Genomic DNA, 15,405 nt, shown 5'->3' with positions numbered 1-15,405 from the left:
TTTTAAGCTCACCAGTGGGAGGTGGTGCTTTAGCACTGCTGGCCCACCACCTCGAGGGAGTCTTGATCATAAGCGGGCCGAAACTCCTGAAGACAGGTGGCAGATCAACCGATGATCCCACTGGTGATAGCACAGGACAGTTAACATCTTAGTCCACGTGTATCTTGTAACTCTTGTCACATGTACCTCAAAACATACAGTGAAATGCATCATTTGCATCAAATTAAATCAGTGAAGATTGCACTGGGCAGGTTGCACATGTTGCCACACTTCTGCCGCCAACATAACGTGCTCACAACTCATTAACCCTATGCCCTTAGAACGTAGGAGGAAAACGAAAACCTGGTGAAACCCATACAGTCACAGGGAGGATGTACAAACTCTTTACAATGGTGAGAATTGAACCCCGATTGGTAATTGCTCGCACAACGATTAGGTTATGGGCTTTAGGGATGCTGGTTGAGGAATACGCATTGTTCCTTTGCAAAGTATAATGGAATCATTCACTTATACCTGAAACATTACATCACTCTCAATACTGGATTGGCCCATCCACATTGATTATATGCTCAGCTCACACTGACAGGGGCTGAACCCATAAATTTTGCATGGGCATTAAAAATGCTGACCACATTCCACATGAAAGATTAATACAAATTCTGACAAGGTTGGAAGAATGATGACTGATAGGTACTTTCAATGAGAAATCCATTGCAATGGAACCCCTTTATGCCAGGCATCTCCAGAGATGTGGCTCGTTAGCCCCCTGCTAACAGCCACTGCACTCAGTGATGAGAAAACCACCTTTCTCAGACTCTGCATGTCTAGGGTCAATATGACTTTAGTCCCGCCAAACCCATGAGACTGGGATGTCTTGCCCACCTAAACCCTGGTCTGTGTAACTTACTGCTCCCACGCAATCACCCATCGGCAAGAAATAACAGAGCATATACTATGTTCAGTTATAAAGAAAGTACATTTGTAAATGTTAGCTTAACCGAAGAGTTACTAAAGAAAAAAAAACAAAAGGGCCAATTATACTTAAACAGTCAAATGTGCATAGGCTGGAGCTCAAATCTTCCAAAAGCCGTTGTGTCTAATGTAATCATGGCACCAACTCCTATTCACTGATCCCTGGTAGAAATAGCCCTCTTGGGGACATTCCCACTGGATCAAATCCTACAGCCGGTTCTCTCAAGCTTCTTCTCTCTCTATCTCCCACTGAAAAAGACCTCAACCCACTCAGTATCCGTCATAAAAACCTCTCCCAAAGCATTCTCTAGAACCTTCTCCCAGTTCCACCTTCCTGACTAGATGACACAACATTCCTAAGCATCCTTTATCTTTAACAGTAACCCAAACACATTGCTTCTACGAAGACCATTACATGAAATACCCTACAACATTAGCAGTAAAATCTTTACCAGGGCATTACAACAAAATAAAGAAACTACTGCTTTTCACTTTGTACCAACCCTGACTAGTTGTTGTAGCCACCCACCAATACACAATCCCAACTTTCAAATATCCACCATACAACCTCACCACTACCCTGCATCTCTCAAAACTGCCTTCTATTCAGATATTTAAGTTGTGGAAGCTTCAGAGAGTGCTGAGTTTTACCAGGATGCTGTCTGGATTAGGCAGCATGTCTTATGAGGATATGTTGAACGAGCTAGAGCTTTTCTCTTTGGAGAGATTAGGAAGATGAGAGGTAATTTGATAGATGAGTATATGATAAGCAACATAAACAGAATACACAGTAAGAGATCTTCTCCACAAGGAAGTCAGAGATCTTTTCCACAGGTCAAAATTACAATATGTTTGGAGGAAAGTATGGCGGGGTGGGGGGGTGGGCAATGTCAGAGGTAGTTTGTTTTTTTATTATACAGAGTGTAATATTATACAGATTACTATACAGATTGTTACCAGAGGTGGTGGTAGGGGCAGGTACATTAGGAACATTGAAAAGACCTCTTAGATCCCTATATGAATGAAAGAAAAAGTGGAGAACTATGTGGGAGGGAAGAATTATATTGACCTTAGGTTGAAAAGGGTTGGCACATCATGGGCTGTACTGTTCTATCTTCTATATCATTTACAATTATAGTTGAAGATAAATAGAAAACAATCAGCTTTGCTTTGGAGCATGGTTTCTGTTACAGCAGTATATAACTTTGGATGCTTAGATTTAAAATAACTAGTGGTTCTGTAGATTAAATAAATCAACTTCATGCATGGTGCATGCCTAGTCCAAAGAAAATAACTACTAATAAGTTTCTGCTACCTTTGACAACATAGTACAATATAGAAGGTAGCACCTTTGAAACCATCTATCAAGGAATTTTAAGGCAATGAGATGGTGACAAGAGATAGAGTAAGAATAAAAAAGTGCCAATAGAAGTATTTTCATCAACAGAAACCTCACTCAGAACAATAACTTATGTGCAACAGGAACACTTCCAAATTGTATCAAGAAGGGGAAATTCTACTTAAGAAATCCTGCAATTAAATCTTTTCAGACTTGGTCTGGAGGTAAATTGGGCCTGGAACAGAACCAAAGCATTAAAAAGACTGAGTTATCAAGCACCCACTATCCATCAATTCCAACTAAATAAGTTGGAGTATATAAAAACCTAGCAACTTACATGTAGGTGGGCAAGATAGTAAAATCCATATTGTTACAAACAAACACTGAGAACTATGTGAAACACAGTCCAAGGGCGTACATGACTTTCACTCTAAGAGATGTCAGACAGCCTGCCTCAGTAATCTCACATTATTACACTCTAGAACAGGAGTTCCCAACCTGGGGATCACAGACCTCTCAAGTAATGTTAAAGCTGCATGGCATAAAAAAAAATTGGAAACTCCTGCTCTAGATCAAGATGTGGTCTCCACGGTCTTTAGTGTTTATCAAAGATTGAAGACATCTTGCAGGTAACTCAATGTGACCAATCCTTTAAATATACAAAACACACTACTTGAAGATGACATTTTGCACACTCAAATAACATATAACCAGTTATACAAGAGAACTACCAGACTCAAAAACAATTGCTTTCCGCAAGCAGCAAGGCTGATCCATCAACTAACCTACCCATTCACCACCACTACTTCATCCTTTCCTGTCAGTCACCTCACGTACAGACACTCTTGTGTCCTGATGAAGGGTCTCGGCCTGAAACGTCGACTGCACCTCTTCCTAGAGATGCTGCCTGGCCTGCTGCGTTCACCAGCAACTTTGATGTGTGTTGCCTGTACCTAGCGTCACTTTATGGACAATCAATCTATGTAGATGAAACTGGCTTATTTATCTATCTTATGCATTTATATTTACTGCATTTTTTTATGCTGCATTGGATCCAGAGTAACAATTATTTTGTTCCCCTTGACACATGGGTACTGGAAATGAAACTTGGAAAACTGCGAGACCTATGGCAGGGGAGCTGTGTGGCCTCAGCTGTTGCATGATCTACCCTCAAGACATAGGGTCACCTGTTGCAACTCGCAGTGTGGTGCAAAGGGTGTCCATGCTGGGTTGGGGGCTGGCCCCTCTCATCAATGCTGCTCTCCAATGTTTACTTGGTGGAAGACAAGCTGGATCGTGCTAATCTGTGGCTGCACTAGCGTGTGATGATCAGACTGCTGACAACATCCCATGCACCATCAATCTACAGAGCATGACAATCAGAGACTTGGGCTATATTATTTTTTTTCTTTGTGACTGTATGTTTACTGCTATCTTAATTATGTGTGCTATATGTGCCTTGTGCGCTGTGTGACTGTTGGTACTGTGGTTTGCATCTTGGCCGCAGAGGAATACTGCTTTGTTTAGCTGTATTCATAGGTATTCATATATGGTTAAATGGCAATTAAACTTGAACTTGAAACTTCACATCTGAAGAATCAGATTAAAACTGATTGCCTGCATCAAGTAGATAAAAGTACGCAAGAGAATTACGTTTCTGTTCACCCTGAAAGATGTGCTGATTTCTATTCCCATCAGAACCCATCCTATTGGAATAGTTTTACAGATTCAACAAGTGTACATGTACAAAATCGTATCATCTCCAGCATGACTGGAAAGTTAAGAGTGTCAGTTTAAACAGAATAACTTAGTTGGAAAGGGGAGTACGGAACAAAATCATGAAAAGCAAGGCAATGTACAAAAACATTCAGTGAAAGTTTAATGATTTGTATCAAAAGAATCTATTCTGTATGAGCTGAAATGAATTATACTGTATAAACAAAAAGGATAAAAACAAAAACAGGAAGACAACCATATTACATGTTGTGAATCACATCCCATGTAGACTTACAAGGGGTGGGCAGATTTAAAAAATAAAAGGGACGGCACAATATCTGGACTTACTCAAATAATTATTTCGGGTTTTCTGTACCTCGATGTACGATCGGCTTTTGCCTAGTGCGACAATTAAGACAAAACAACAAGCAGGGGTTAAGGAAGACAAAGTTTTGCATTCAGAACTGCCTCAACAAAGCAAATTCCGCATTTATGAGGCACTCTATCTCCCTTTTCTTCAAAGAGGGCTCTTAAATTCCCCATTTATCAGTATTGAATACTATTCAATATCATTAAACAGAAGTTTGCTGCAGACTCCAGAGTCAATGGAGCCAAAATTGATGCTAGATTCACGTTAACTTTTCTACAAGATCACATTAAAATTTTAAACCATTGTCTTGCAACATTCTGAAATGAGAGGGAAAACTTCACCATTCTCTTCTGCCATCAACTACCAGGAGGTTTGAAGTAACATTTCTAATTGCATAATCCCTTGGGAGCCTTTAATGAGGGAGACTATTATGAAACTCCAAAAATGTAATGATAGAATCTTTCTAAATTGAAACAAAATGTCATTTCTTCAATCCCAAAACAAAACACTTTGTGAAATATTCCCAAAACAAAGCAAAAAAAGCTAGAAAAGAGGACGTCAATATACAAACACTAGGAACCAATGACATTAAGCATTACTAGAGATGATGGATTCATTAAACAATGCCTAATAGTTACCCAACGTAAGACGAAATTAAAGTTTAAAATTTTAAGCTGCAATTAAAATTAAGTGTTTAAACAATTTCCTAAAAATCTACAGATTGAGTACTTTTGAAATTCCATTGTTCACAACCTGTTGTGCATTCTATCCCATCTGAATTAAACTGCCCTGATAAATTGAATTCTGCAAATGTGACTAAAATCCAATTAGGTCTTCAGTTGCACTTATTTAAACAAACATGTTTTGTTGTTAGAACAACATAAATGAAAACAAATATAGTTTTTCCCCCAAAAAAACAATTCCAAGTACTCAACTCACACCAAACACTTGAGAGAAATATGAGGAGATGTGGAAAGTGCGATATGTAGGCAAGTGGAGAAATGGTTGCATGCTACTTCTCGATTGAAGAAGAGGTCAGAGAGGAGAAAGGTTAAAAAACTTTATTCCAAGTCAAAGTGTGCAAACTAAAAAACCTCATCCAGTAATGAGAAATGAACTGCTGAAATTCCTTCAACAGACTAAGACTTTTACTGAGCTGCAAGAGATTCTGCAAATGTTGAAAATCTTAAGCAACACACACACACACACACACACACACACACACACAATGGTGGAGGAACTCAGCTGGTCAGGTAGCACTCATGAAAGGAAATGAACAGTTGATGTTTTTGGCTGAGATCCTTCACCATGATTTATTGAGTATGTCAGTGAGAAAACAAATCTCAGGGTTGTCTATGGTGACATATATGTACCTTGATAATAAATTTACTTTGAACTTTTTTGAAATTTGAAATGTCAATAGTTCATTTCCCTCCATGGATGCAGCCTGACCTGCTGAGATCCTCCAGCATTTTTTTTGTGTTGCCCATGTGTTTTACCACTGTTTTCTTGGAAGTCTCCATACACCCCACCACCACTGCTTTCCATGCCACGAAAAGGGCAGGCAACAGTCAGGTTCTATACTCCAATCAAGGGTGCATTTTAAACCAAAATGCAATTCCTACCATAGGTCAATAGGAAACACATTACTCACCCTCATATATCATAGTAATGGTCTATGTGGCATCCTTGCGATTTCCAATGTTAAATATAGGCAGTGGGACATGGAAGATGGAATGGAGACACACAGACAAGGGAAGTTTTGCAACCACCTGAATAATATTTTTAAAATAATTGCATTCAGCTATTAAATCTGTTATTCACACTTCAGCCTTGCTTCTTCTGAACCCTCAACCTGCCATGCTTGCAATACTTGTTAAATACATGCACAAACCTAACCAATTCCCATTTTTAGAGTAGTGAGTTTGTACCTTGCGAGCTTTGTACAGAGTCACTGGAGGTAAGATTCCCACTGCTGCCCTCTGCAAAGGATTGTGCTTCTTCTTTCAGGCTACTTTCTTGACCAGGCGTGTTGCTCCCCTCTGTCACTCTTGAGACCTGCTGTAAAGTTTCACTCACTAGTTGGCGGGTCTGTTCACTTACCATTGTGGCCTGAAAAGCCACAGGCTTTGGCTTAATTAGAACCTGCAAGGTATACGGAGAAACAGTTTTTGTTACCACAGATGCAGCAGCATTTGGGCACTCATCACCGATATATGAAGTTATTGGTTTTCATGGTAATGCAGCAGTTAGTGTAACACTATTAAGGTGCCAGCAATCCAGGTTCAATTCCACTGGTGTCTGTAAGGAGTTAGTACATCCTCCCCGTGACTGTGCTGGTTTCCTCCCCCATTCCAAAAATGTACAGGTTAGTAGGTTAATTGGTCACATGGGTGCAAATGGGTGGCACGGTTCATTGGGCCAGAAGCTCATGTTTCCGTGCTGTATCTATATACAGGTGTCCCCCGCTTTTCGAACATTCGCTTTACGACACCTCACTGTTACGAAAGACCTACATTGGTTACCTGTTTTCACTAACAGAAATGTGTTTTCACTGTTACGAAAAAAGGCAGCGCGTGCCTCGAGCACCCAAGCTCCTCCCCCGGAACTGCATTCTAGCCAGCATTGCTTAAACACGTGTGCTTTATGTCGATTTATTTTGAGCATCCGTTAGCAAGATGGTTTCTAAGGTATCGGAAAAGCCTAAAAGAGCTCGTAAGGGTGTTACACTTAGTGTAAAACGAGACATAATTAAGCATTTCGATTGTGGTGAACGAAGTAAGGACAAAGTGAGTTTGGCTTGTGGAAGCCTTCCACATCAGCCACAGCAGATGACAAACCTCGACCTTCGACATCGAGGCAGGCAGACACAGAAGATGACCTGCCTGCCCTGATGGAAACAGATGATGATGAGATGACACCTCAGTATCCCACTACTCCAACCCCTGACGACTCAGCCTAACACACCATCACCAGTGTGCTCGCTGTCTTCCCGATTCCAGTAAGTGATACTACACTGTACATACATTATTTCTACTTTATATAGGCTGTGTATTTTTGTGTGTTATTTGGTATGATTTGGCAGCTTTATAGCTTAAAGGATACTGGAGAGAGTGTTTCTGCCGAGAGCGCTTGCGCAGAGTGTTTCTGCCGAGAGCGCTTGCTTGAGATTTTCACTACGGTGGACAGTGTAATGATTGCAGAAAATAATTTCTACTTTATATAGGCTGTGTATTTATCATATCATTCCTGCTTTTACTATATGTTACTGTTATTTTAGGTTTTATGTGTTATTTGGCATGTTTTGGTAGGTTATTTTTTGGGTCTGCGAACGCTCACAAATTTTTCCCAAGTAAATAAATGGTAATTGCTTCTTCACCTTACGACATTCCGGTTTATGAACTGTTTCATAGGAACGCTCTACCTTCGGATGGCGGGAGAAACCTGTACTACTAAAACTCTCATGTTTGTTTGTCTGTTTGTGACCTCCAATTAGCGCAAACGGTGCATTACAGCGGCATTATTTTTAGCTAAATCGACTTAAAATGCGCGAACTTACAGAATGTAGGCAAGGTTCAGGGTTATATATTTGTTAAAAATTGCTCACTTGCCAAAATCAACAGCCCTTTCACCCAAGAGCCGATGTCAGCGATGATAGAAACTGTGACGCGACACCACGACGCATGCGCACGGCCAGCCTCAGAAGCAACTCACGATGCTCACAGTAGTGACACCAACCGGAGCAAAAGGGCAGGGCAGCTCTATTTTGAGCAGTCACATTCTGCTAATCACCATCAGCATGTGCAGGATTGGGACAGATCAAACTGAGACCCATCAATAAGAGATAATTAAATCTTATTGTAATGACATACTTCGAGACACCCATCAAACCCTTTGCTGCAGTCAAAGGACAGCAGTGACTATATCATGTCCATTTAGGAGAGCGCCAACCACATCATCAAGAGAAATCAGCATCCTGGAGGCTTTGGTGTTACTGCTTCGTATCTTCTATCCAGCATTAGGGTAAAAAAACATGGTCAGCCTAATTATGCCGTGTGGAAAGAGAAGGGGGACAATATGGTCAAGAGATGACGCCAAGCATCGTCGGGAAGCGGCAAGGAGAGGGAGAGAACAAGAATCAGATGAGGCCAGGGCCACATGACTCCAGGATCAAAGAGTCAGGCCAAAAAAGATGAGAGAAGAAGACAGAGGAGGAGAGGCATGCACGTCTCCAAAATGACAACAATTGGCATAGGAGGAGGAGAGACGAAGAGACAAAGGAGCTGAGAAATACACCTCTCCAGGATCAGAGACAAACAACAAACAGCCAAGGAGATGAAGAGACGGGGGATGAAAGGACCGCACGTCTCAGAATAACAAAAACAGGCACAGGAGGAGGAGAGAGGAAGAGACAAAGGAGCAGGGAAATGCACTTCTCCAAGATCAGAGACAAAGAATAAACAGCAGAAGAGATGAAGAGACGGCGGATGAAAGGACTGCACATCTCCAGAATGACAACAAGAGGCACAAGGATGGTAGATCAACCAGAAATGATGCCATCAAAAGTGTCCTTCGTTAAATGAGGAGGAGCTATATTTGCCTTGCTAGGCGCATTCTTCTTTAATAAACTGAGCTTTTCTTATTCAATTTCCAAAGCAAAGCAATACCAATAGCATTCAGGAAAATGTAATGTTCATTCTGGTCACATCAGACTGCACTACCCTTCTCTCAAAGGGTGCTCCAACCGGTCACCCTGTTGTCTAGTCTCTAAATAAAAATAAGTCACAAGATGTCAGGAGTGATCAAAGGAATGGTGCTTAACTTTATGTGGATAATCTAACAGATGTGGATAATCTAACAGTAAAAGGAGAAGTGTCCATCTAATATACAAACCATTTACCAAAAGTACACAAGACCATAAAGCAACATTTTACAGTAGTCCAATTGGGGTTAAATTTGCTTGCATGCCCTTTAGCCTGCTGGCCTCAGCATACATAGCTGACACTTTGTCTCCCAATAGGTGCCTGCAACCAGCCTTTTGTCCAGACATAGTTACATGGTCAACCTGAGAAGAGCTGCCCACCAATCTCTGACAACCTCCTACAAAGATGGTGGCAAAGCAAGGCATAGGTTTCACTCAGTCCCCCTCCCCATACGTTAGCTAACACTTAATCCCCACTCATTTTTTATGACAATTAAATGATGTAAAATAAGTATTGCCTGAAACAGAGCACAAGAATATATATCTAAAACCTAAATGAAAATATTAAATATTTCTGAAGGCACTTTTCATCAGCAGGTAATTTTTGCGTTTTGCTTCCCACTCACCTGCGTTTTCCCTTGCTGTCCATAGAGAATCTTCGTGGGGATGATTTTTGTAGTGGGCTGCACTGACGAACCCACCCCTTTTGGCTGAGCCACAATCATTTTAGTGATGGGCCTTGTTGCTGTGATAATTGCTGGCTTTGTCCCTGCAGGTACTGCCTGTATAGTCTTCTCACCCTGCCGGAAACAAAAGGTGGAGAGGAAAGTAATAGAGAAAAAAAAGTAAATGCTTTGAAAACTGAAGTACACAGTTAAACTTAACACCATTAGGAGTTTGAGATTTGATACGTCACTAAAAGACTCCAGCAAATTTCTACAGATGTACCTTAGAAAGTATTCTAACTGGCTACATCACCATCTGGTATGGAGGGGCCACTGCACAGGATCAAAAAAGGCTGCAGAGGATTGCAAACTCAGCCAGCTCCATCATGGGCACTAGCTTCCTCAGCATCCAGGACATCTTCAAAATGAAGCCTCAAAAAGGCATCATCCATCATTAAGGATCCTCGTCACTCAAGACATGCTCTCTTATTACTACAAGAAGGAAGGTACAGGAGCCTGAAGACACACACTCAGCATTTTAGGAATAGCTTCTACCCCTCCACCATTAGATTTCTGAATGGACAATGAACATTAGAGCATTTTGACAGGCTGCATCACTGTCTGGTAAACAGTGGGGGAAGGGGAGGTGCTACTGCACAGGATCGAAAGAAGCTTCAGAAGGTTGTAAAATCAGTCAGCTCTGTAGTATCCAAGACAACTTCAAGGAGTGATGTCTCAGAAAAGCAGCGTCTATCATTAAGAACCCCCATCACCCAGGACATTCCCTCTTCTCATTGTTACCGTCAGGAAGGAGATACAGAAGCCTTAAGGCACACACTCAGCGATTCAGGTACAGCTTCTTCCCCTCTGCCATCTGATTCCTAAATGGACATTGAACCCTTAAACACTACCTCACTCTTATTATTTCTGTTTTCGCACTACTTTCAATTTAACTATTTAATACGCATACATATATACTTACTGAAATTGATTTACTTTTTTTTCCTATATTATCGCATATTGCATTGTACTGCTGCAGCCAAGTTAACAAATATTTCGACATATGACCATGATATTAAACCTAATTCTGATTATTGGAACTTATAGTAATTTTTATGTAATGCACTGTACTATTGCCACAAAACAATAAATTTCATTACTTCAGAATAGAAGAACGTCTATTTAGAACAGAGATGACAAAGAATTTCTTTGGCCAGAGGGTCATGAATCTATGCCATTCATTACCACAAGGCTGTGGAGCCAAGTCATTGGGTATATTTAAAGCAGAGGCTGATAGGTTCTTGATTAATCAGAGTGTCAAAGGATACAGGGAGAAGGCAGGAGAATGGGGTTGAGAGGGAAAACAAATCAGCCATGATGGGATGGTGGAGCAGACTCGATGCTCTGAGTAGCCCAATTCCGCTGTACTCTATGTTCTTAAATTTTAGTGATTATGATTTTGAACAGACCTGTATGTATACTTATTGCATGTAAAGTGTCAGAATAATTTGCATTTCAACTATGGCTTAGTCAGAAAGATATACTGCAGTCTCTGACTAGGTCATAAACAATAAGTACAGTTTCCAACATACCATGAAAACCAAATCATTTCCTCCTGTACTCAGCCTTTTTGACACAAACCATCTACTAATCAAACCTGCCACAGGAGATGAGCATCAATAGCCAGGATGGCTAAGTTTATCTTCCCTTTATTTGCCCATAAACTGCAAAAACTCTCCTTAAAAAAAGAACAGACAAACACTAATGCTGATGAATTGTCAATGCACAAACCCAGCCATTACCTTCCCTAACAAAATGAACACACTTGCATTGCACCAGCTGCTCATTTCCTAGTTTTGTGGAACTTTAAAAGTTTTCTGTGACCTTCTCCAGAGTGGAGCGTGAGATTACTGTGGAGAAGCAGCATGATACTAAATGTCTGAGAGTTCAGTATGTACTTACCCCTGCATTTAACAACGTTGTGACTACATTTTTTCCTGGAATACCCTGGATCGTTGTTCCCTTCCCTGCAGTCTTCTGCACAACAATAACATTTGGCTTTGATGTCATAGAAGTCATTGGGATGGTTGTTATTTTTGTTGTTGTTCCTAATGGCAACACATTAATAAGGAATGTTACTGAAAGTAATTAGTCTAGCAAAAGAACATATTCAGTTGAATATTTATCACATTCTTCAAAGGAGGCAGGAAATTAAACACAGTTCAAAAACAAAAAAATTATAATGCAAACTACAAACACACATAAATCAAACATTATCACACTTGCACCTTAAGACATAAGAAGTACAACACAATAGGAGTAATTTCATTTTGAAAGTACATTATCAAAGTTAACAGAGTTCCAATTATTTTTTCTGGGAGCATTTTAGCCACGTGGATATTTTGTTGGAGTTATTATGTAAATGGTAGATCCAAGTCAACTAATCACTTGCAAAAAAACAAATGTGCAGGAAGACCTCAGTGGATTGAGAAGCATCTTTTTTTTGGGGGGAGGGGATGTGTTAGGAGAATGGTGATGTTTGGGGATGAAACCCTGTGTCAATCCACCAACACACACACACACACACACCCACCCTGAGGCATGTAAACTGATTATAGCCCTCTTACTGAAACTTCTACAATACAGCAGGATTCCACACTTGAACTGGGTTAAGCTCTTACAAGAGTTACAAGGTACTGATACTAGGGAAGGCAATTTTCACTCAAGACATGTCAGCAACTCTCCACCCATTCTTTCCCCCAGATGTTAACAATTTACTACGGAGATATGATGTGCAGAAACCAGAGGATTAAGACTGATACAAATAAAAATTAGATGCCAGCTTGATTGCACAGCAAAACTTCCAACAGCATTACAAAGGACAAGTTTGACTGAGGATTTGTAAGTGTATCTAGGGCAACCCAAAGTATGTTTGCTTTTTTTTAAAACTAGCCTACACTTCCACCAATTCATTCAAGTATGAGGCTAGGGTCCAGAAGAAACAGCTCCTTAATTTTAAATACAGTGCTTAGCACTGTGGAGCTGTGGACTTGGAAAAGGCTAGATGCTGCAGTTACATGATCAGCAATGAAGAAGTCCTTATGCAATCTATTAGTGCCATCCTCAATACATACAGAAGCAGAGGTGGGGTAAGGGAGAGAAATGATTATTAATTAACATTTAAATATTGTTTTGGCCAAATCCTTGCAGGATGGAGGAAATGGTGAAATATTTAACTCTGGCAGTACTACATTGTATATTTGACAATGCGACATCTTCTCTGCTAAGGCAATAACTTCAAAATAGATTCTAGTGCGAGAAAGATTACTTACTATTAGAATTCCAGACCCCAACCAAATTTCCCTGCCCTGCTGGGTCATAGTCGAATCTTCAGAAATTTTCCTAGTTAATAGCTGTACAGGTGTAAACTAACCAGACACAATGCTGCTGCTGATAATCTTTCCGCCAAGAGATGTAGCGAGTGATTTTGGTACTACAGTGATGATGCTCCCACTTGTAGTTTTCATGTAGGTGGCAGATCCTGGAGATGCGGCCATACGGGCACTGATGGTGGGATTCAATGTAGGACGTGTATAAGTAGTTTGGGTACCTGTTATACAAGAGGACACATAAATATATATAATCACACGAAGAATGTAGAACATTACAGCAGAGCACAGGGCCTTTGGGCCCACAATAGCACACCAACCTTTTAACCTACTCAAAGATCAATCTAACCCTTCCCTCCCACATAGTCCTCCATTCTTCTATCATCAATGTCTTTCTAAGAGTTTCTTAAATGCTCCTACTGTATCTGCCTTGATCACTATCCCTGACAGCACACACTGGTAGTTTTATGCTATCACTATGCATAAAACTATTTTTGGCATCCCCCTATAATTTTCTCCAATCACCTTATAGTTATGCCCTTCATGTTAGCCATTTTCACCCTAGGAAAAAGACTGGCTCTCAACTCATCTCTGCATCATACCATCGTGTATTAACCATTTCTGCCCAAGGCAAAGGCGCTAGCTAGCCACTGGATCTATGCCTTTTAGACCTCTATCGCATTAGCTCTCATCCTCCTTCACTTCAAATAGAAGTCTGAGCTCGCTGAACCATTCCTCATAAGACATGCTCTCCAATCCAAGCAGCATCCGGGTTAAATCACCTCTGTACCATCTCTAAAGCTTCCACATCCTTTCTATAATGAGGTGACCAGAACTGAACACAATACTGCAAGTGTGGTCTAACTGGAGTTTTATAGAGTTGCAGCATTACCACAAGCTCCAACAAAATTTAAAGCACAAACCAACAACATCAATCATTTTCAAATCAAAAGATCACAAACAGGATTTGGACAGTCTGTTTAATGCTGTTTTAAACCTTCTGCAACAATTACCTGTTGGTGTAGTAACCAGTTTAGTTGTCATGATAGCACCATTGCTGCTAACTACCATGATAGGTGAAGTGCTCGTACTAGACATTGTGACCGGCTTAGGCAGAATTTTACTGGGCTGCATCTGCTGCGTTATTATCTTCACACCTGCCAAAAGCACAAGCAACAACTCAGGTTGTGTGTCAGTGGTTTAGGAGCATAACACAAAATCCTTCACTATTCAATAGATTTAACAGCAACAGTTAGTATTGTATTACAACAAAGCATGGAGTACAGATACAACCAAGCTGTCTTGAAAATAATTTCACTACGTAAGACAGTAACAACTTCACCCGGCAAAGATCTGTCAGAAAAGGAAGAAATAGGATTGCTATTTCCCAAATCCATTATAGTTTAATTTAATTATTTAGAGAGACCAGACAGTACAGGCCCTTCTGGCCCAATGAGCCACACTGCACAGCAACCCATCATTTTAACCCTAGCCTAATCACAGGACAATTTACAATGACAAATTAACCTACTAATCGGTACATCTTTGAACTGTGGGCGGAAACCGGAGCACCGAGAAGAAACCCACTTGCTCATGGGGAGGATGTACAAATTATTTACAGAGGACGCTGGAACTGAACTCTGAACTCCAAGGCTCCTAAGCGGTAATAGTATCACTCTAACCACTATGCCATTGTAGTCAAATGGAAAATATAACAGGATGTGGACATTCATAAGACAAATTCCTTTTCATTTAAAAGAAATAAAGAAATATTTACATTAAAAAGGGATGATTTGCAAATACAGATTTCCCCCGTTGACTGGCAGTTTGGACTATTTTACCTTAATACTGGAATTCTGCCAGACTCAGTATACCCACAATTAAAACTTTTCAACTTCATTTGGTTCAAATGCAGCCAAGACAAAAATGAGTGTGAAGTAAAACCTCACTTTATAGGAAACTGTTAACGGCACTGATTCAAAAATAAGCTTCAAAAACTATTTCATTAAAATTCACATCGTCAGCAAAATAATGTTATGCAGTGAAGATACAAGTGTAAGGACTCGGCTTTGCTGTTGGACTTGTCGTGCTAATAACGAGTTAACCTACTGCACAAACCGATTGTGCTTTCCTCCCTTTACACCATCTTTTCTACTTGGTAATTATGTCATAAATGGAAGATGTGATGGACTCCATGGCAGCTGGAGGAAACATGAGCATGCAGGAACGATAGAACCGGATAGTTTTGTAGA

At 40.4% G+C, this 15,405-nt stretch overlaps 1 protein-coding gene across 4 annotated transcripts in view; it reads right to left on the bottom strand.

Moving 5' to 3' along the window:
• emsy (EMSY transcriptional repressor, BRCA2 interacting) overlaps window positions 1-15,405 on the bottom strand; it is an 89,072-nt gene that overhangs the window by 38,388 nt on the left and 35,279 nt on the right. For 3 of the 4 annotated variants that reach the window (XM_072262592.1, XM_072262590.1, XM_072262593.1), the window contains exons 10-15: window positions 14,167-14,310; window positions 13,198-13,374; window positions 11,727-11,872; window positions 9,726-9,899; window positions 6,329-6,542; window positions 4,376-4,426 (exon numbers count right to left, since the gene is read on the bottom strand). In XM_072262592.1, the coding sequence (XP_072118693.1) occupies window positions 4,376-4,426; window positions 6,329-6,542; window positions 9,726-9,899; window positions 11,727-11,872; window positions 13,198-13,374; window positions 14,167-14,310 (906 nt within the window). The remainder of the gene's footprint in view (window positions 1-4,375; window positions 4,427-6,328; window positions 6,543-9,725; window positions 9,900-11,726; window positions 11,873-13,197; window positions 13,375-14,166; window positions 14,311-15,405) is intronic. The other variant, XM_072262591.1, reaches the window with a different exon arrangement.

This window comes from Mobula birostris, chromosome 7, assembly GCF_030028105.1.
Source record: "Mobula birostris isolate sMobBir1 chromosome 7, sMobBir1.hap1, whole genome shotgun sequence".
Lineage (NCBI taxonomy): Eukaryota > Metazoa > Chordata > Chondrichthyes > Myliobatiformes > Myliobatidae > Mobula > Mobula birostris.
Note: the sequence above shows the minus strand (reverse complement) of the source record. Positions and strands in the feature narration are given on the sequence as shown.